The 19,920-nt window shown below is 53.1% G+C and overlaps 1 protein-coding gene across 5 annotated transcripts; it reads right to left on the bottom strand.

Annotated features, from left to right (window-relative positions):
* Window positions 1-637: 637 nt before the first annotated feature.
* WDR81 (WD repeat domain 81) lies at window positions 638-19,852 on the bottom strand. 5 transcript variants are annotated; one of them, XM_008565688.1, is made up of 11 exons: window positions 19,742-19,852; window positions 10,748-11,384; window positions 9,636-9,743; window positions 9,183-9,373; window positions 8,870-9,060; window positions 8,457-8,622; window positions 8,211-8,376; window positions 6,842-7,531; window positions 6,173-6,318; window positions 5,686-5,865; window positions 638-1,874 (listed from the first exon to the last, which is right to left on the bottom strand). In XM_008565688.1, exons 2-11 carry the CDS (start codon window positions 11,259-11,261, stop codon window positions 1,554-1,556), a joined length of 2,673 nt encoding a protein of 890 aa, XP_008563910.1. In that variant the 5' UTR covers window positions 11,262-11,384; window positions 19,742-19,852; the 3' UTR covers window positions 638-1,553. The 5 variants fall into 5 exon arrangements, with proteins under 5 accessions (XP_008563910.1, XP_008563915.1, XP_008563911.1 ...); XM_008565693.1 differs by lacking the exon at window positions 10,748-11,384; XM_008565689.1 differs by lacking the exons at window positions 10,748-11,384; window positions 19,742-19,852 and adding an exon at window positions 14,582-14,837.
* Between the last annotated feature and the right edge of the window lie 68 nt (window positions 19,853-19,920).

A 19,920-nucleotide genomic window follows, 5' to 3' on the forward strand; every position in this document is an offset into this window, starting at 1 on the left:
AGCCTGGAGGAAGGAGGTTTGGGATGAGACAGTTGAGGAGGCTGGGTCTGGCCAGCCAAGAAGGCAGATCCAGGACAGGGGCTGGCACTGTATCAAGCCCTCCAGTGACTCCTCGAAGCGGAGATTATCCCTGAGTCAATCAGGCTCAGAGAAGCTATGTGACCTGCCCAAGGACACAGAGCTAAGCCCAAAATCACATCCAGATTCCCACTTACAATGTCCTTTCCTCTTCCTCATAGCTCCCTCCCGCTCCCAAGGGGAGAGAAGGGGAGGCTGCAGGAGCCTATGCAGAAAACCCAGAATAGGATGTCCACTCCCAACCCTCACAAGCCCAGGATCCTGGTTGGCTGCCTTCAGCCTGAGCCCAGAAGGCAGGATGGAGAGAGGAGAGATGCAGAGGGATGCAGCCTCTCCCAGCATCCTCCCTCTTCAGGAGCAACGCCTCCTTATCCTCCCTCAAGATGAGGCCTGGGGCTTCACGAACCGCAAGCCCTGCACTCCATGCTGCCCCAAGAGCAATGACTGGGTTACTTCCCCTAATACTCCTCACTACCCTGAAAGTTTCTGGGTATCAGCTCTCAGTTCTCCCGCCCCACCCCCTCCTCCTGCCACCACCATCAAGACAAGCCTCACTCCATTCCATGGCTCCTCCAAAAGATTTATTGGTCATATTTACATCTATTGCAAATAGTGAGGAGGCAGCAGGGGCAAACTCTCAGACCCCATCTCTGTTCCAGAATGTGAGGACCCAGGGATGTCTGGGTCTGCCTGTCTCCTGGGAGACCTGGGATACAGAGATGATTCTTCTTGCCCCTTCTCTCAGGGTCTTAGACACCCACTCCTCCCCAGGGGTTCTGGGCCCAGGGGCTGCCTCCTCAGCTCAAGGCACAAACACTGTGGTTAGGGGTGGGCAGGCAAGGCATGGGGCCACACCTGGCAGGCATCAGCTGGCCCAACCCACCTTCTCTCTCCTGAGCCTTTTTCTTCCCCTCCTGGTCCCCACACTGGGCTGGGCCTGGATGGGTGGACACTGAAACCCCAGAACAGGCCCTTAATTCCTGGACCATGGTTAGCCCTCCTTAGGTTGTAGTCCAAGCATCATCAGTGCCCTGCAGGACTAGCTTCCTTGTCCTTAAGGGACAGGGGCAGAGAGAGCCCAGCAAGAGTGAGGGGGCGGGTCCCTGGCTAGAGACAGGAAGGGCCAGTCTCTCTTCTTCTCTCCAGAGCTTCCTTGCCCAATGTGGATCCAGAGGGCAGAGTTGGAGAGAAGCAAGGGGAGCAATGGTTTACCCTGCTCTCTTTACTTCCTGCTGGCTAGGAGCAGCATGTCCCTGAACCATGAATGAAACCCCTTCTGGCAGCCTTGGTGGCTCTGGGATTCAGGGGCCAGGACCCGCCACCCCCGCCAAAGCTGGAGGCCCTAGCTGACAGGCCATGTGGGTACACAGGGCATGGGGCCTGGGACCTCCCTGGAGGGAACTGCTAGGGGAACATGGAAAGCTGGACTCCCAGGGATGTCTGCCCACCCTTTCCCAGCCAGCTGCCATCTCAGCCTATGCCAGGAGGCGGATGACCCCATTGTCTGAGCCCAGCAGGAGGTGGCGTTTGGTGGGCAGTAAGGCCAGATTGGTGAGTGTGCCGCGGAAGTTCTCAGAGCTGAGCTTCGTGGTGGCCTGGGAGGGTGGCTCAAGCAGGGAGCAGACGCCAATCTTGTTGGCCACAGTACCAGTGACCACCTCACTGCCGTACAGGTCGAAGGTGTGGATGGGATCAGATGCCGATTTGTAGTGGTGCGTGGGCTTCTGCTCCAGCTCCTTCCAGACGGTCAAGGAGTGGTCAGAGGAGGAACTGACCAGGACACTGCCCTCCACCGCCTGCCCAGGGAAAGGAGAACCTCAGCAGGGGCCTGGGCCCTCCTGTTTACACACCAAGACCCAAGGTCTTCCCATTTCCTCCCACAACATCTCACAGGAAAGACAGGCCATCCTGAGTGGGTGACAGGGTGCCACCCTCCCACATCATATTCATGTTAGCTACTATTAACACATTAAGTGTGATTAACCTAGTCATCACTCTAATTGGAGAACTTACTATGTGCAGGCATTGTACTGGGCATGTCTGCATTACATTTAATTTCCATAGCAACCACGTAAAGTTGATGCAGCCATTGCTCCCATTTTATGGAGGAAAAAACAGGCTCAGAGAAGTTAAGCAATCACACCAAGGTCACAGAGCCAGCAAGTGGCTGAGCCAGGATTGACACCCAGGCTGACCCCAGAGCCCTCCTGACACTTTCCTGAAAAGGAATTTACAAGCACCTGGAGCACAGGGTCCCCTGGGACCCTGGAGGGAGCAGGGAGCAGCCTGTCCTCAGCAGAGGCAGTGTATGTCACCTGGCTTCCACCCAAGCTCAGGAGGAGAGTCCCAGTTGCCTGGAGAAATCCTCGGACAAGTAGTCCTGTTCCTCCTGAGGCCTATGATTGGTGGGGGAGGGGATGTCAAAGTTGAATCATGAAGAACTAGAAAACCTGAACACACCAATAACAAGTAATGAGACTGAAGCAGTAATAAAGTCTTCCAGCAAAGAAAACCTCAGGACCAGATAGCTTCACTGGCAAATTCTATCAAACATTCAAGGAAGAACTAATACCAATTCTTCTCAAACTCTTCCAAAAAATTGAAGAGGAGAGAATACTTCCAAACTCATTCTACAAGACCAGCATTACCCTCACACCAAAATCAAAAAAGACACAACAAAAAAAGAAAACTACAGACCAATATCCTTAATGAACACAGATGCAAAAATCCACAACAAAATACTAGCAAACCAAATCCAACAACACATTAAAAAGATCGTACACCATGATCAAGTGGGATTCATCCCAGGGATACAAAGATGGTTCTACATACATACACAAATCAATAAATGTGATACATCACATCCACAGAATGAAGGGAAAAAATCCATAGGATCATCTCAATAGATGCATAAAAAGCATTTGTTAAATTCAGCATCCCTTCATGATGAAAACACTCAACAGATTAGGCATAGAAGGAATGTACCTCAACACAATAAAGGCCATATACAACAACCCCGCAGCTAATATCATACTCAATGGACAAAAAAAAAAGATTTGGAACAAGCCCACTTTCCCCACTCTTATTCAGTATAGTACTAGAAGTTCTAGCCCGTGCAATAAGGCAAGAGAAAGCAATAAAGGGCATTCAAATAGTTAAGGAGGAAGTCAAATTATTTCATTTTGCAGATGACATGATCCTATATCTGGAAAACCATAAAGACTCCACCAAAGAATTACTGGAACTAATAAATGAATTCAGTAAAGTGGCAGGATACAAAATTAACACACAAAAGTCAATAGCCTTCCTAAACGCCAACAATGAAATAGCCAAAGAAGAAATCAAGAAAGTAATCCCATTCACAATAGCTACCAAAAAAAGAAATACCTAGGAGTAAATTTAACCAAGGAGGTGAAAGTCTTCTCCAAAAAAAAAAAAAAACTATAAAACGCTGGTGAAAAAAACTGAAGGAGGACACAAACAAATGGAAAGATATTCCACGTTAATGGATCAGAAGAATGAACATCATCAAAATGTCCATATTACCCAAAGCGATCTATATATTCAACGCAATCCCTATCAAAATACCAATGACATTCTTCACAGAAATAGAAAAAACGATCTTAAAATTTGTATGGAACCACAAAAGACTCTATATAATGCAAGTAAATCTTGAACAGAAAGAACAAAGTTGGAGGCATCACACTTCCTGACTTCAAAATATATTATAAAGCTATAGTAACCCAAAACAACATGGTACTGGCATATAAAAAACAAACTGACCAATGGAATAGAATAGACAGCCCCAAAATAAATCCACACACTTACAGTCAATTGATTTTCAACAAAGGTGCTAAAAGTATACAATGAAGAAAGGACAGCTTCTCCAACAAATGGTGCTGGAAAAACCAGATATCCACAGGCAGAAGATTAAAACTAGACCCCTGTCTCTCACCATACACAAAAATCAACTCAGAACGGATCAAACACCCAAATTTAAGACCCGAAACCCTGAGACGACTAGAAGAAAACACAGGGGAAATGCTACATGAAAAGGGAGTGGGCAGCACTTTTTTTGAGCAAGACTACAAAGGCACAAGCAACTAAAGCAAAAATGGACAAATGGGACTACATCAAACTGAAAAGCTTCTGCACAGCAAGGGACACTCTCAACAAAGTGAAGAGACAACCTACAGAGTGGAAGAAAGTGTTTGCCAACTATACATCAGACAAGAGGCTAACATCCAGAATATATGAGGAAATTAAATGACTCAATAGCAAAAAAACAAATAACTCAATTAAAAAATGGGCAAAGGACCTGAACAGACATTTCTCAAAAGAAGATATACAAATGGCCAACAAGCACATGAAAAGATGCTCAACATCACTAATCATCAGGGAAATGCAAATTAAAACCACAATGAGATATCACCTCACTTCAGTTAGAATAACTATTATCAACAAAACAAAAAATACCAAATGCTGACGAGGATTGGAGAAAAATGAACTCTCCTACACTGCTGGTGGGAGTGTAACTTGGTACAGCCACTGTGGAAAACAGTATGGAGGTTTCTCAGGAAACTGAAAATAGATACCCAGCTATCTCACTACTGGGTATATACCCAAAGGAAATGAAATCAATGTATCAAAAAGACGTCTGCATTCCTGTGTTCATCACAGCACTATTAACAATAGCCAAGAGATGGAATCAACCTAAATGTCCATCAACAGGTGAATGGATTAAAAAACTGTGGTATATATACATAATAGAACATTATTCAGCTATTAGAAAAAATATCCTATAATTTGCAGCAACATGAATAGAACTAGAAATCATGTTAAGTAAGTCAGGCACAAAAAGACAAATACTGCATGGTATCACTCATATGTGGAATCTAAAAAAAAAAAAAGTGCTTCTCATAGAAGTACAGAGTAATATAATAGTTACCAGAGAGGGTGTGGGGTGGGGAGGAAGGCAGGAGAAGTGGTGGACTAACAGATACAAAACCATGCTATCTACCCTACGTGAATCATTGTGCAGTATATGCATGTACTGAAATAACACACTACCCCACAAAAGTGTTCAAATAAATGTTAAAATAACAAAACACTACAAAAAAAAAAAAGAGAGCGAGAAGGGGGGGCAACAGGAGAGGGGGCAGGATCCCCATGCCCAGGCCTGCTCCTGCCCCCACAAGAGTAGCCCAGCAGAGGACACGGACTCTGCTCAGTGGTCTGCAGGCAGTAAACAGCCACCCCGCTGAGCTTTATTTAACCTGAACTGGGTCATGGACAGGGCCCGACCCCTGATCCTCCAAACAAGACAAATATGGACAAGGGTTACTCATTAGAACATCGTTATGGAGCAGTGGAGTCAGCTCTGCCCCCTGGCTCCTGCCCGCATGGCTTGCCTCCTGCCAATGCCCCTGCAGTACAACTCGCTTCAGAGTCAGCCCAAAGGGCCACCCTCCCTGTCCATCAGCCCTTGATCAGGTGTAAGGGAGACCAGCTGGAGCCTGTCCCTGGGCAGGTCTTAAGCAGAGGTGAGGGGCTGGAGCAGGGGCTAGTGCTGGGCAGTGAGAAGGAGAAGGGGACCTAGCCCATCACCTTGATCTGCAGAATGTCCCCCTCATGGGCTGGCCAGCCTCGCAGAACCAGGCCTGTGCGAGTGTCCAGGAGCACCATGAAGCCGGAAGAGAAGCCAGCCACGACGCTACGGCCACTGGGGCTGACCGCCAGAGAGCGGACAAGCCCAGGGTTCAGCCCGCCACCCAGGCGGAACTCGTGCTGCAGGCAGAGGAAAGCTGAGCTGAGGCCCCACCACTGCCCCATCCTGCTCTTCCTGAGGTCCTGCTCTCCACCCAAGCCCAAGCAGTGGGAAGGCCTGAGCCTCTCACCCCCATCAATGGGAAAGGAAAGCCCAGAGCCCCACCCCCATCACAGGCCAGAGTCCCGCACTCAGGGTTTGATGCTGTGGGTGATCTGTCTCCAAAAAGAAATTAACAAGTGGCCCAGGACAACATCCTGGCTTTCCCCTTCCTGCCAGGTCCTCAGAGAACCAGACAAGGGCTCAGGGAACTAGACACCCCCTGACCTGCAGGCCAGGCTTCCTGCAGTCCACAAAGCGCAGGGTAGAGTCAGAGCTTGCCATGGTGATGCTGGTGTGGGGGGCAGGCATGACAACCACAGCAGTCAGGGGCACCCGGCTGTCCAACGGCTCCACTGTGCGGAGAGTCTTCCCTAGGAAGGAAAGGCACAGTGGGTCTGGGGTCCCAGCAGCTGGTGAAAGAGTCCTAGCCCTTTCTAGTCCCCAACATACCCCATTCCTGCCTCCTATCCCACAGGGACCCTCAGAAAACCTTCCTGCTTCCATGGCTGAGCGACACCTCCCTGTGTCTGTCCCAACACTACTCCAGCCCCTTCCCCTTTTTAACCATATTTCTCCCTACAGTGATGCCAAAAAGTAACCCAGCAACCATTTGCTAAACATGTACTACGTGCTATACCAGCTTTTCTGATTCCCATTTTACAGATGGAAAACCAGTGCTGCTGACTTGCTCACTCAGGAAGTGATTTGACAGAGCCGATTCAAACTCAGGTCTAACAGATTCTCAGCCCCAACCACTCCTCTGCGTAGCCTCAGTGGGTATCCCCAAGCCACATACCATTATACCCCACACCCCCACCCTTGGGCCCTATTCCGCGAGGCCTAGCGGAGCACAGGACAGCAGCAACAGAACAGGCCTCACCTGGGCCCGCTCACCTGTGAAGGGGTCCCAGACGTGCACAGACCCGTCGCAGCTCACCACATATTGCAGGGCCTCAAGCTGGCCCACGTAGAAGACACTCTTGCGATGCTGGGTGTAGACAAGGCGTGGGGCTGTCTCACTGGTACCATCGCCATAGTTGTACAGTGGCCAGAGGCGTACAGTACGATCCTTGCTGCCACTCAGGAAGAAGTCCTCGTTGCTCAGGGGCGCCAAACACTTGACAGCCCCTGAGTGGCCTGGGAAGCTCTGCAGGCGGATCTGGTGGAAGTGGAAGTGGGCATCCTGCTGGCTCACGCCAATTTCATACTGCCAGTATGCCAGCCAGTTGCCACTCAGTCCATGGGCACTCCGCGGAAGCTCCTGCTTCAGGGCGTTGTCCTCGCTTCTGCTGCTTAGGCCCCCACCACCCACCCCAGAGATGGGGCCCAGCGGGCCTGGGCTCTCAGACTGAGAGTCATTGGGGATCTGGATGCGATTCCCAATCAGGACACTCCCAAAGGTTCCTGAGTGGCCATCATCCTGGGGGAAGACCCCACCCTGAGGGTCCCACTCAGGGCTGGTGCTGGGCACGGTGGGCTCCACACTGGCAGGGTTGCGCCTGCTCGGGCTGATGCTCTCCAAATACAGCCCCGCCAGCTCCCCAACCAGCTCATGGTTGGGGATGATTTTCCGGATGATGTCACCTGGATGGGAGTAGGAGGGGTCCTAAGATCAGGGAAGGTGGCAGGTGGCTACCACCACCCATCCAAGGGCTTGGGAACCACAGAAAACGGGGCAGGTGCAACTCTGGGCAAACAACTCTTCATCTTTGAGCCTCAATTTCCTCCCCAGTAAGATATGGAGTCATTCAGTCAGTACGTACACATGAATGTCTTCTACATGGCTGGACACCACACTACACTAGGCATCAACAATAAAATGGTGAACAAGACAGGTGGTGCCCGACCTCCCAGAGCTTAGATTTCAGGGGAGGGATAGACATCTACCCACAGGGCTATTCATCCTGTTCAGGGAGATGACACATGGAAATGCTCAGCACCACCTGGCCTATGGGGGGGCGCTATGTAAGTGGTAGGCCACTCATTCCCTGTCAGAGAGCTCCTGGAGACCATCAGTGCATCAACCTGCCTTCCGCAGGGACACTACAGGCCAGCTCCTGGGCCTCTCTTGCTGCCTATGCTCAGTTCCTGTTTATGTGTCACCTTAGAACTAGGGGTCTGAGGCCAAATCCCTTTGCTCTGACCCAAAAAACTGCTTAAAACACACTGCTGACCCTGGGGGCAAGGCAGGGCAGAGCACGTGGACCTCCCAGGGGAAGAGACATAGTCACAGGTTGTGCAAGGCAACATGATGGGGCAGTACCCAACAGGCAGGAGAAGGGCACGTAGATCGTGTATGCCATCTCCAAGGTGAACACCTTCTGCAGTTCGTCCAGCACAATGGGGTCCACAGGCCGCTGCTGCCCATCAGAGAGGGACATCTCCGGCAGCTGGCCCTCACTGTGGCCTGCGGGATCCAGCTTCAGATCCTGTGGACAGGAAGCCCAGGAAGTCAGCCAAGACCACAGCCTGAATCCACAACCCGCTGCAGCCCAGCAGATCTGCCCACCTGCTGCTGAAGCTCATGCAGCTGAGAGAAGACTTGAAAGAAGGTGGCCACGGGCTCACTCAGGTGCTGCTGGACCATCTCCTGTCCAATACGCAGGCAGATAAGGGCGATGAGGCTGATGGTTTTCATACACAGCACAGTCCGGGCCTGGGCCCCACTTGGGAACCTGGAAACAGAGCTTGTGACCTCCAGCCCCCAACTCTGCACGACTTGACCAGAATCTATCAAAAGCTAAATAAAAAGAGCTCTGAGACCAACTAATCCAAATAATATGAGGAAACTGAGGCACAGGAAAAAGGTGTGGCTTGTCACATAGCTGGGATCAGAACCAGGACTCTGGACACCGAGCCCCACGTTACTTCCTCTCCCCTAAGCTTTCCAGCCCCTCCCGGGTGGCTCCCTCAGCTGCCTACCCCGTGACGAGGGATGTGAGGAAGCTGAGCACGGGCAGCAAGACCTCGTGGCTGATCCGGGGCAGGATGTCCATGAGGGTGGTGTCTGAGAGGTACACGATGATCTTCTGAGTCAGTGTCACTGCGGCCAGCAGCCCTGCCTCCTTACGGCTGTTCAGTCGGCTGGGGCCTGAAGAGCTACCTGGGGCCACCTAGGACCACAGAGTAGATAAGGGCCAGGCTGCCCCACAACTCCCTGGTACCCCACGGATCCCGAGCCAGCCTGTAGGTCCTCAGCCTCCCCACCCCTGGGCCTGCCAAAGCAGTGACTGACCAGGTAGCTGATGTAGGGCAGGTACTGGTAGGTAAGGACGGGCTCCCCATACAGGTGGGCGATGTGGAGGAGGCAGCTGAGCACAGGCCCCGACACTATGTCTCCTAGTACTGGCCTCTTCTGGTAGATGTTGCCGGCACTCAGTGGGGGGCTTTCGCCACTGCTCACCGTGAACTGCTGCCCAGTGGGCCCTGTCAAGGAAGGGCCAGCAGCCTTGAGAAGCCAGAAGAAGGCAGCAGGAAGACTGGCCTTCCACGACCGTGGTAGCTGCTCCTGCTCACTCTAGCCCGGGAGCTGCACCGTGCCCTACCCAAAGAAGGAAGGAGCTCACAGACTGGGACCCAGGACCTGGCTGGGAGGTGGTATGAGGTGGGAGTGAAAAGGATCCCCTAGGGAGGGCTGAGATGGACAGAGGGAGGAAGCCCCATCTCCAGCATCAACCACAAGCCTTACCAACATAACATGACGTCAGCAGGCGGAGCAGGTTCCGGGCCACGTGGCGAGAGGCCACTGTTGGGCCAAGCTTGGCCGACAGCCAGCGAACCATCTTGCAGGCTGTATCTGCAGGGTGGGAGCAGGCCCTGAGCTCCTCAGATAACAGTGGCTCATCACTCCTTCTACCCCTCCCCACAGCACCACACCTTGCCAACTCTGGCTGCAGCTCTGCCAAGGAGCCCAGCTGGAGCCTGGTTGTCCCAATCCCACCTCCCTCCATTTAGCCCTGGCCTGTGGGTCTCTGGTTGCTCCAGGCTCTGCTCCTAGGGCACAACCTGCAGGAAGGTTATCCTACCAGTGAATCTTTCCAAGCTCCTTACTGAGGCCTGGCCCAGCCCTGGCTATATCCTCTCTGGCCTCTCTTCCTTCTGCTCTCTGTCTAACCATGTTGGCCTTTCACTGCTTCTTTAATGGAACCATGACAGACTCAGAGCCTTGCACATGCTGTTCCCTCAGCCTGGAATGCCCTTCCCATTTCAGACTCTACCATTTTGTTGTTGTTGTTTTGATTTTTTTTTTTTTTTTTTTTTTTTTTTTTTTTTTTTTTTTTTTTTTTTTTTTTTTTTTTTTTTTTTTTTTTTTTTTTTTTTTTTTTTTTTTTTTTTTTTTTTTTTTTTTTTTTTTTTTTTTTTTTGGCAGCTAACTGGTACAGAGATCAAACCCTGGGCCTTGGTGTTATCAGCATCATGTTCTAACCAACTGAATGGTCTGAGGCCAGCCCACAGACCCTACCATTTTTGCTCACCTACTTCCTCCTAATTGAATCTCAACTGTCTCTACTTTCAATGACGCCTTCTCCGGCCCCTGAAAACTAGATCTAAGCCCCATCTTCCATTCCCTTATAACAACCCAGCCATGTTCTTTCTAGCACTATCATATTACACTTATATAAGATTGTCTACAATGTGGCATCACCTCTGCTGGACGTGAGCTCCGTGAAGGCAGTCCTACATCTGTGTTGCATGTGGATCTGGCTCGATCCACCGCTTGGCACAGAGTAGGTGCTCAGCAAACACTGAGGGAAAAGCAGCAGGGGTATTTGACCAACACTCCCAGACCTGAGAACTCACCAAGGAGGATCTTCTGTTCTTTGCCTTCTGACTGCTCGGTCAGTGGTTCCTCTTCTTCCTCGTCTCCCCCACCGCCACCAGCCACAACTGTCTCCATAGATAGCACCGTGTCAGACAGAGTGAGCTCAGATGCCCCAGTGACCTCGTCCTGCTCCACGTCCTCCTCCTCTAACACCACACAGCCTTCCTCCTCCTCCTCCTCTTCCTCCTCTGAGCCCTCACTTTGCTTCAAGTCCTGGCTGCTGTCCCCTGACCTGACGCTACTCTTGTCCACAGGGATGGCCCCCTCGTCTGCAGCCCGCTCCTCGCCCAGGGAGGTCTCGCTGGTACTGCTCTTGTCGCTCAGCCGGCCCAGGCTCACAGCCTCAGCCTCCTGGGGCTGTGGAGACTCAGCCACGTAGAGCCCGGCTTGGAAGTCTTCTGTCTCAGGAAGGTCGGCCTGGTCATGGAAGCTGACACCAGATGTGTAGTCCAGTAGCTCCAGGTCTGAGGAGGTGGCAGGCTCCCCATCCATCTGAATCTCCTCCCCAAAGGCACAGGAGCTGGGCCCAGCCCCTGGGAGCCCACTTTCCTCATCCTCGGCAACCCCCACCAGGCCCTTGCTTTCCTCCTGGGAGGCTTCCACACCAGCTAGCACCTGCAGGACATGTGGCAGCAGGTGGACAAGAAAGGCCTGGAGGCCCAGCCGCACCATCAGCTGGGCCACAAAGCAGTCAGTGTACAAGTAGAAGCGGCCATGTAGCCGGCAGGGGCTCTCATAAGCGCCAATAAGAGGCTTCAGGAGGTACTTATTGGCATTTTTGGGGCCTAGTGCCTTGGCAACAGGTTCAAATAGGTACCAGGCCGTGTACACAGCTGTGTGCTCCTCTGACATGAGTGACAGCACGAAGGGCAGCAGGATCTCTAGGCCTTCAGGGGTAATGTCACTCAGCACTGCACCCAGTTGCTGCCACAGAGCAAATACCAGCTCCCGTCCCTGGGCCTCATCCTCTACACGCCTCGCTTGGTACAGGAGAATGAACTTGTGCAGCGCCGGGAAGTATGGAGGGAAGGGAACCACGGAGCTGAAGGGGCTGAGGAGCTGGGCTGGGCAGGGTGGGGGCAATCCCTGGGAGACAGGTCTGTACTCAAACAGTGGGTCCAGCATGCCCCTCTCCGCTACCATGGAGCCTTCAGGTCCACTCAGCTGCAGGAGTGTGTCCAGCACGGGCTGCAGAGACACAGGGACCTCCTTGGGGTGGAGTGTACAGAGCCCCCGAACAGCCTCAAAGCGTACCCACAAGGGTGCATCAGGTGGCAGTATCCGGACCCTTGTGGCAAACACCATCTCAGCCAACAGGACTCCCAGTGCCTGCATGTCCCGATGGAAGAGGTCCTGTAGCTGCACAGGTGGCTGGACCTGGGACTGCTCAGGTACCTCCAACTGGCCCCCTAGGCCTTTGGCCAAGAAGTTGCCCATTTTCTCCAGTTCCTCCAGAGCTTGCAGTGGATTGAAGCCCTCAGGAAGAAAGATCTTTCCCTCCTCAGCCTCCCCAAAGTCTACCCCAACAGCTTTGCTCCTGCGGCCTGGTCGAGATGCTGTGGCCACTGAGAAAGACAGGAGGCCAGGAGGCACTTGACCAGAGGAGGAGCCCAGCTGATCACCTGCTTTCCCAGCAAGGGAGATGGAATCCAGAGCTTCTGTGGCCTGCTCCAAGTCATCCTCCACTGCCACAGGCCTGTCTCTTGTCCAGCCAGTCTCACAGGGAGTAGCCTCCAAAACCAGCCTATTGACCCCATTTGTAAGTTGTCCTGGGAAGTCCTCCCGGCCTGTGGTCTCCTGGATGGTCTGAACTAACAGCCTAGGGATGAGCGGTGGCTCAGGGGCAAGGGCAGGAGCCCCAGCCAGGCGCTGGGGGTGTGGCTGATCAAAGAGCTGCACCACGCCATAGCTGGTCAGGTGGGTGTGGGCATCCACCAGGTGCAGACACACATTTTTTTCCTTCACAGCCTCCTTGCCCTGCAGTTTGTAGCCAAAGGTGAGGTCAATCCAGTGGTGCAGGTCCTGGGACACCTCGCGGCTCTCCAGCAGCGCTTGGTGGGCAGCCACAAACTCCTGGTTGGAGCTGCACCAGGACGGCACATCCAGGTCAGGCATGTCAGGGTGGATGGAGCAGAAGATAGACGGATCGGTGTAGAACTCGGGGATACACTCATCGGGTGTCCAGTTCTGCATACGCTCCATACTGGCGGGATACTCATGTGGCTCCCATTGCGCTCGGACGTGTCCACAGAGCACTGACCGGGGAGTGCGCCGAGCCTTGTACACATAGTATGTGATGTCGGACAGTACGTCTGAAATGTGGTGAGGAACATGGGGTGGCTCCCCACCACCTGCACCACCTGCTACAAATGCCTGCCGAGTCATCTCATACGTGAAGTCCAGTTGCTTATCCCCCTTGTTGAGTCGGAACTTGGACTTGCGCAGGTCACGGAAGCGCCCATGGGGCATGGTGAAGTCCACCACCCAGGGCAGCACTGGGTGGTAGTTGGGATCCCCCTGCCTCCGACCTGCCAATCGATTCAGCTGCATGAGGTAGTAGAAGTTGCTGATGCGGCCATGGACCCAGTCTACCACAAGGCCCCTAAGTTCCTCCTGGCATGTGGGACACCCAGGTCCCCTTCCCCCCTCCTCTTTAGACTTAATGCCTTCCCGATCCCTTGCTGCAGGGATCTCCTCCTTCTCATTCTCCTTGGGCCTCTCAAAAGCACTCAGGTCCAGCCGGAGCTCACTGCAAAGTTTCTCATCCACAGCGATGTAGTGCAAAGACAGGGCCCCACAAGCCAGCCCCTGGCGGTGACAGGCATCCATGGCCCTCAGCACACGGAAGAGAATGAAGAGCACCTTAGCCTGGCTGTTGATCAGCTTGGCAGGGCTGAAGGTGACCACATCATGCAGGGAGAACTGCACGTAAGGGTGTACTACATATAGCATCTCCAGCGACTCCAGCAGGGCCTCAGCTGGCAAAAGACTGGGGCAGACAGGGCTGCCCCGTGGGGAACAGGGGCCATCTCTGGCATATGATGGGCATTGACTAGCTTCACCCACTGGCAGGAAGGAGCAACCATAGACCCTCTGTAGAGCCTGTCGTACTGAGTCCAGGGCAGGGGCAGCTGAAGGGGCAGGGCTATGACTGTAGGGCTGCCCAAAAGTGCGGTATGCATGGCGCCACAGGTTGCGGTAATTCTGGGCAGCTACCTCCTGCATGAAGAGATTGAGGGTCTCTGGGCTGCAGGACCTCTCCTCAAAGGGCAGGCCCCCGCCCAGCGGGTAGGACAGTCTCCGTTTCCGCAGCCCATGCACCTCCACGCGCGTCCAGCCCAGAGGCAGTCTCTGCACCGAGCGTTGCAGGAGAGTCCTGACTTCCGCTTCTCCCAGGCCTTCTGCCCGGGGGCAGGGTCCCAGGGGCAGCCGGCGCTCACGGAGGCTGGCCAGCCAGCGAACGGGCACTAGGGCCACCACGTGCGTGCCCCCCGGGGCCGGAGCCAGCTGCCGAGCATCGATGTTCAGGTCCCTCTCCACGCTGCGGAGCAGCTCCTTCATGTCGGGGTTTGGGGGCGGGAACCAGCCCTCGGCCGGGGTGGTAAGAGCGACTTCCCGCCCTCTGCTCCCCTGGGCCATCTCCTCCTGGCCGCCTGGGGGCAGCGCGGGGCTGAGCCCGGCCACAGCCCTCCTCGCGAGGGCTTCCGGGGTGCAAGGCCGGGCGGGCTGGGATGGGCGAGGGACAGGGGCTGGGGTGTAGGTGGCTGGGATGAGCCGGCGACAGAGCAGAGGAGGGCGGGAGACGCTCTTACCCCTCCGCAGGGTCCTGCGCTCCGGGCACGGCGGGGCAGAGGCTGCGAGGCGCCAGCGCCGGGCTGCACCATGACGGGTCAGCTGACGCGGGTCACGTGATCCCCCCGGCACGGAAACAACCGCACGTGGCTCTAGAGGGCCGGGCGGGACCCGCTTCCTGCCGGCGCCACCGCCCGCGGGCGTCGGCACTCTCTACTGCCTACAGCTCTGCTTTGTCCCGGACTGGGCTTTGCTTCCTCCTGGGGCTGGAAAGGGACCTAGTCGGCCTCGTTGGTGCGGAGGAGGGGGACCAGAACGGCCCAGGAGACGGCCCCTCTCCTCCCTGCACGCGCTAGACGTGGATTTAGGGAGGCTCTTCCCAAACATTCCAGCCTTTAAAGAAAGTTTTAGCCGCACAACCCGCTGTCGCTGGGGCTTTTGACATCAAGTCTCCAGCGCCTTCATGCTACCGTCCGAACTAGGGAGCCTTTTAATTTTTCGTAGCACTTCATTAGTAACATTCCATTTGGCGCTCACAACACTCTGTGAGGAGAGGACGATTATTATTGTTTATATTTTTACAGGTGATAATCAAGAGCCATCAAAGAGGCTTGTCCCAGTGGCAGAATGGAGACTTAGAGACTGGTGCCCAGACTTCTTTCTGCCCTGAAGCCCTCCCTCCTTACAGCCCTCTAACGGCCTTTTTAAAAACAACAAAAAAATTCTGGAGTATCTGAGAGAGAGAAGTGGCCCAAGCCCAGAGACCGGAGTTCCTAGGAGGAAATGTTCCCCCAAGACTTCCCGTTGAAGATCTGCTTCAGCGGTGCCACAGAGCCCACCAGCTGTGGTCAGAGCCTTGCAGGTGCCACTGTGACTGGGGGGAGGGTGCAGCACAGGTTAGGGAAGAGAAACCAGAGAGCTGACAGCAAAAAAAGATCAAGGGGAGGGCCGGCCCGGTGGCGCACTGGAGAGTGTGCCGCTTGGGAGCACAGCGGCGCTCCCGCCGAGGGTTCGGATCCCATGTGGAGACCGGTTCCCGCTCACTGGCTGAGCGCGGTGCGGAAGCAGCACCGAGGGTTGCGATCCCGTTACCAGTCAGTAAAAAAGACAAAAAGGAAAAAAAAAAGATCAAGGGGTCCTAGTTCTGACTCATTTGCAGGACAGATAGGCCATTGTCTGCAAGGAAACCACTGGCTGTTTTTTTGATTCTGACTCCTAGAAGGAGAGTTTGCCTCACGTAGGGGTTTGGTGTAGAGGTATGAGTGTCCTATCAAGGCACTTAAGAAAACAAAAGGCCTAATGAGAAAGAGAGCAGGAATGGCTCAGTCATGCTCTGATTCATCAGTCTCTTGAAGGGGGCAGCTGGAGCCCCTGGTGTGCTTGGTCTGATGACCTTGGGCAGTAATCACTTATAACCACCATTTATGGAACTTACCAGGAGCCAGTCACCCTCTAAGCACTTTGCATAACTTGTTTTGTTTAATCATCACAACCCTTTTTAAAAGATATTTTTATACCCATTTTAGGATGAGGAAGCTGACTAACTACCTTGGGTAACTTGTTTAAGGTCATATAAGAAGCTAAGAAGCAGTAGAGTTGGCCTGTCTCATTTTAAAACCAGTGTTCTCTGTAGTCCTTGGCTGTGCAGTAATGTTTTTTCATCTGGGAAATGAAAAGTCCCGTGACAATCCCTCAACCCCAACTTTTAACTGTGTACCTGAAACCAGAGGACATGGGGGGGTTTTTTGTTGTTGTTGTTGTTTTTTAAGATGACCGGTAAGGGGATCTTAACCCTTGACTTGGTGTTGTCAGCACCACGCTCTCCCAAGTGAGCAAACCAGCCATCCCTACATGGGATCCGAACCCATGGCTCTGGTGTCATCAGCACCACACTCTCCCAGTTGAGCCACAGGCTGGCCCAGAGGACATGTTTTGATGGTCAGGAGATAATGCCCGCTTCTTATTTCCAATAAAACTGGGTCTACCTGATGTTTGCTCTGGTCCCAGTTTTAGACTGTGCAGGCACTACTTTCTCTTCTGCAAGTCTGTGGGTGCCCTGCCCTCTAGTGGTGTTAGCTTTACCCTGCAGCAGTGACCTTGAGGGTACCTAACTTTACCTCTTGGAATTCTCCTTTCCCTCCCTAGAATAGAGATGTTCTTGCAATGCTGGGCAGTGGTGCACTGAGATTTCTAGGGCATCAACATCTTCCCAGATCTGAGCCCTAGAGCACCAATTTTCAAGCTTTAGGGTGTACTCTGATCAGTAGTCTGGGTTGAGACCCAGGAATCTGAATTTTTTTTTTTTTTTTTTTTTCTGACCGGTAAGGGGATCGCAACCCTCGGCACAGTGCGGTGTGCACCATACTCAGCCAGTGAGCATACCGGCCATCTCTATATAGGATCCGAACCCGTGGCCTCAGCGCTACCAGTGCCGCACTCTCCCGAGTGAGCCAAGGGGCCGGCCCCAGGAATCTGAATTTTTAACAAGCGCCCTAGGTAATTCTGATGCTGCAATCTTCAGGTCACATCTTGAGAAATAATGCTCTATAATAGCTCTGCTCCCAAATTTGCCTCTTCCTCCCACAAAACAGCTCCCCCTGAATCCCAACTCAAGCACCTTGGGCTGTGAGGAATCTGGGACCAAATTAGTCACTCCCCTTTGCCAGCCTCAATATTGGGTTTCCAGGAGGTCATGTCTTGGACAGTCAGGGAAGGAGGCTGCAGCTGCCCCGGCGGTCAGTCCATGCTGAGTGAGGTCAGCTTTTGCTGATCTAGCAGGAAGAAAAGTGAAGGAAGCTAACAGTGCACCAATTATGGGCCAGTGTGCCAGGTACTGTGCTACATGTTTTCAAACATAATCTTTTTTAATTCCTACAACAAAGCGTGAATTGACTATTCACCCTATTTTGTAGATGAGGAAAGTGTCTTCAACCAGTTGACAGCTAGTAAAAGTTGGAATTTGAATCCAAGTTTGCTTAACTCGCTGGCACTCAACTGGGGGAGATTTTGGCCCCCAGGGGACATTTGGTAAAGTGGAGATACTTCTGGTTGTCATAATTGGGGGGGTGGCTACTTGCATGGAAGGTAGAGGCCAGGGATGGTGCTCAATCCCTACTATGCACAGGGCAGCCCCCCCGCCCCCCTACCAAGAAATTATCTGGCTCAAAATTTCAATAGTGCTGAGGTTGAGAAATCCTGGACTCAAAGCCTGTGCTTTTGGCCTTTGGTTAGTGAGCAGAACAAAATAGAGAAGAGCCATATGAAGGGCCTTGAGTGGGAAGTGGATGGGATTTCTATGCTAAGGATAATGGAGGACGGGGGCAGCTGGTGAGGCTTCTCTTTCTTCCTAGCTTGGACAGGACCCTACTCAATTTCTCCCAACCTTGCCAAGTCAGTCCTAGGACTTCACACTAAGCTTGTCCTGGAGTGACTCTGACCCCCAGCTTAGGGTTGAGGCAAAATATTCACCTGGGTCTTCCTGCTGGACTTCCCAGCCAAAGCCTCTGGGGCCAGTGTTCCATCTGAAGGCCTTGGGCAGCTCCACATTAGCACCCTTAAAGTGGGGGCTGGGGTTGTGGGCAGGGTACAGCTGAAAGTAAAAAATGGAGAAAGCAAGGGACCAGGTAGCATCTGAGAACAGATAGAAGTGGAGCTAATGGGCAAAGCCAGGAGGACCCCCTCAGCAGGCCCCTGTCTGGGAACGAATAGAGCAACTTGATCAGGGAGTAAGGAAGCAGGGTGCAGACCCCCAGGTTTGCTTTCCATAGCCATTCCTCTTCCCGAGGCTTGTTCCTCAGCTGCACTGTACCCTTCCCAGTTGACCCACTCTTGGAGCACCCACACACCCGGCCAGCCACCACTCTGGGCCTCCCCAATACTGGCCTCCCCACTAGACCAGGGAGGGCCAGTCTGAGCTGACTGTGCTGACAGGAAATACCTCTCGTTCCAAGCTCAGAACCTCTAAAGAACGAGCAGATGGGGGAGGGGCTGAGACAGTCGTGGAGTCACGGGGAAGAGGAAAGATCATACAATCCTGTCCCCCATATATGGGGTTCCATTTCCTTCCTTCCCTCACCACCCATGTGAGGGTGGTGGATAGGGGATGGAAGAGGGCAGGCAAGGAGGAGGATGTGGTGACAGCTGATTCGTCCCCAGAGGTCACACTTTCCAACAATCAGCTGTTACTGGGGTGGAAGGCAGGAACTTTCCTTAAAGGCACAACGTTCTGCACACACAGGCTCAGAATCCTGGAGCTCCAAGGAACCATAGCAGTGACCTCACGGAGCCCCTATTTAGCACAGAAGGGACTATCTCACATCACAACTCATCTCTCCGCCTCAATTACCCTCACCCCCAATTTGGAACTTATGGAAAAGTCACGGATCCCTGTCCACAGGTCCCTTTTTGGTGATGGTGGTAGGGGCGAGTGATGAGGTGGGGTGAGCATCAGGTTTGCCCCTTTAAATAAGAAGTTCAACAGCTTTTGCCAAGTCATTGGGTTCCTTTCAGTTTTTGCCCATCCCCCGCACCTCTAGACTCTGATTGGCCCCTGGGGAAGGAGCAGTCTCCGTATTGGTCTCCACCTTTGAAATCTCTACTCCAAGTAGGCCTGAGTCAGTGAAGAGCTTTGGAGGGCGGGACAGGGGTTAATTAGAGGATGGGTTTGCTGACCAGTTGCACTTTAGCACGACCCATCCCCTAATTTGTGACCAGAAGCTTTCCCTCTACCTTAGTGAGGGCTGTACTATGAATCTTTTGTTAGGAAGCTACCTCTTGAGAGGCTCTGGGGCTCTTCTGCGACTGGGACGAGACATCTACAAGAAAAGGCTCCTCTGATTAGGAAAGACTCCCCCAGGAGGGGTGGACTTGCTCTCTCCAGTGAAAGCTGGGTCAGGGCGGGGTGAGCAATCCTTCCTCCTCCAAAAGCCCTCAGGAGTTCTCCATCTGAAGAATCTCTGCTGCCCTGGGGGTTGATATCTACCTTCAGTTCTGCCCACTCCTGCTACTTTGCCTGCTCCACCTGTCCTTAGAGGACTATACCCTCCTGCGGAGACCAGCGAATCAGTTTTGGGGTTGTCTAAAAAGAAGCACGGCTCCAAAAAGGAGGGGGCTGTAGCCCTTTAAGGACTTCCCCGGGATGTCCTTAAAATTCAGAGATCAGTTTAAAAATGCCAACTCACAGAGCGCGCTGGATTCTGGGAACGAGGGTGTCACACCGAGAACTACATTGACCACTATGCTCTGCAAACACACACGCCTTCACTTCCTTCTGCTCTTTAGGACTCTGGTTTGACGTAGCGCTCTTCTAAGCAAGCCGCTTTGGCGGAGGGCTGGGTCACATCTTTTCATCTATTGGCCA

Source organism: Galeopterus variegatus, unplaced genomic scaffold, assembly GCF_000696425.1.
Source record: "Galeopterus variegatus unplaced genomic scaffold, G_variegatus-3.0.2 Scaffold201, whole genome shotgun sequence".
NCBI lineage: Eukaryota > Metazoa > Chordata > Mammalia > Dermoptera > Cynocephalidae > Galeopterus > Galeopterus variegatus.

Excerpts from the sequence above, each read along its gene's own strand:
- WDR81 (XM_008565684.1), bottom strand. The coding sequence starts at position 14,408 with ATGGCCCAGGGGAGCAGAGGGCGGGAAGTCGCTCTTACCACCCCGGCC. Across the intron at positions 9,744-10,747 it reads AGAACAGAAGATCCTCCTTG|ATACAGCCTGCAAGATGGTT; the intron begins GTGAGTTCTCAG and ends CCCACCCTGCAG. Across the intron at positions 9,061-9,182 it reads TGCCCTACATCAGCTACCTG|GTGGCCCCAGGTAGCTCTTC; the intron begins GTCAGTCACTGC and ends CTGTGGTCCTAG.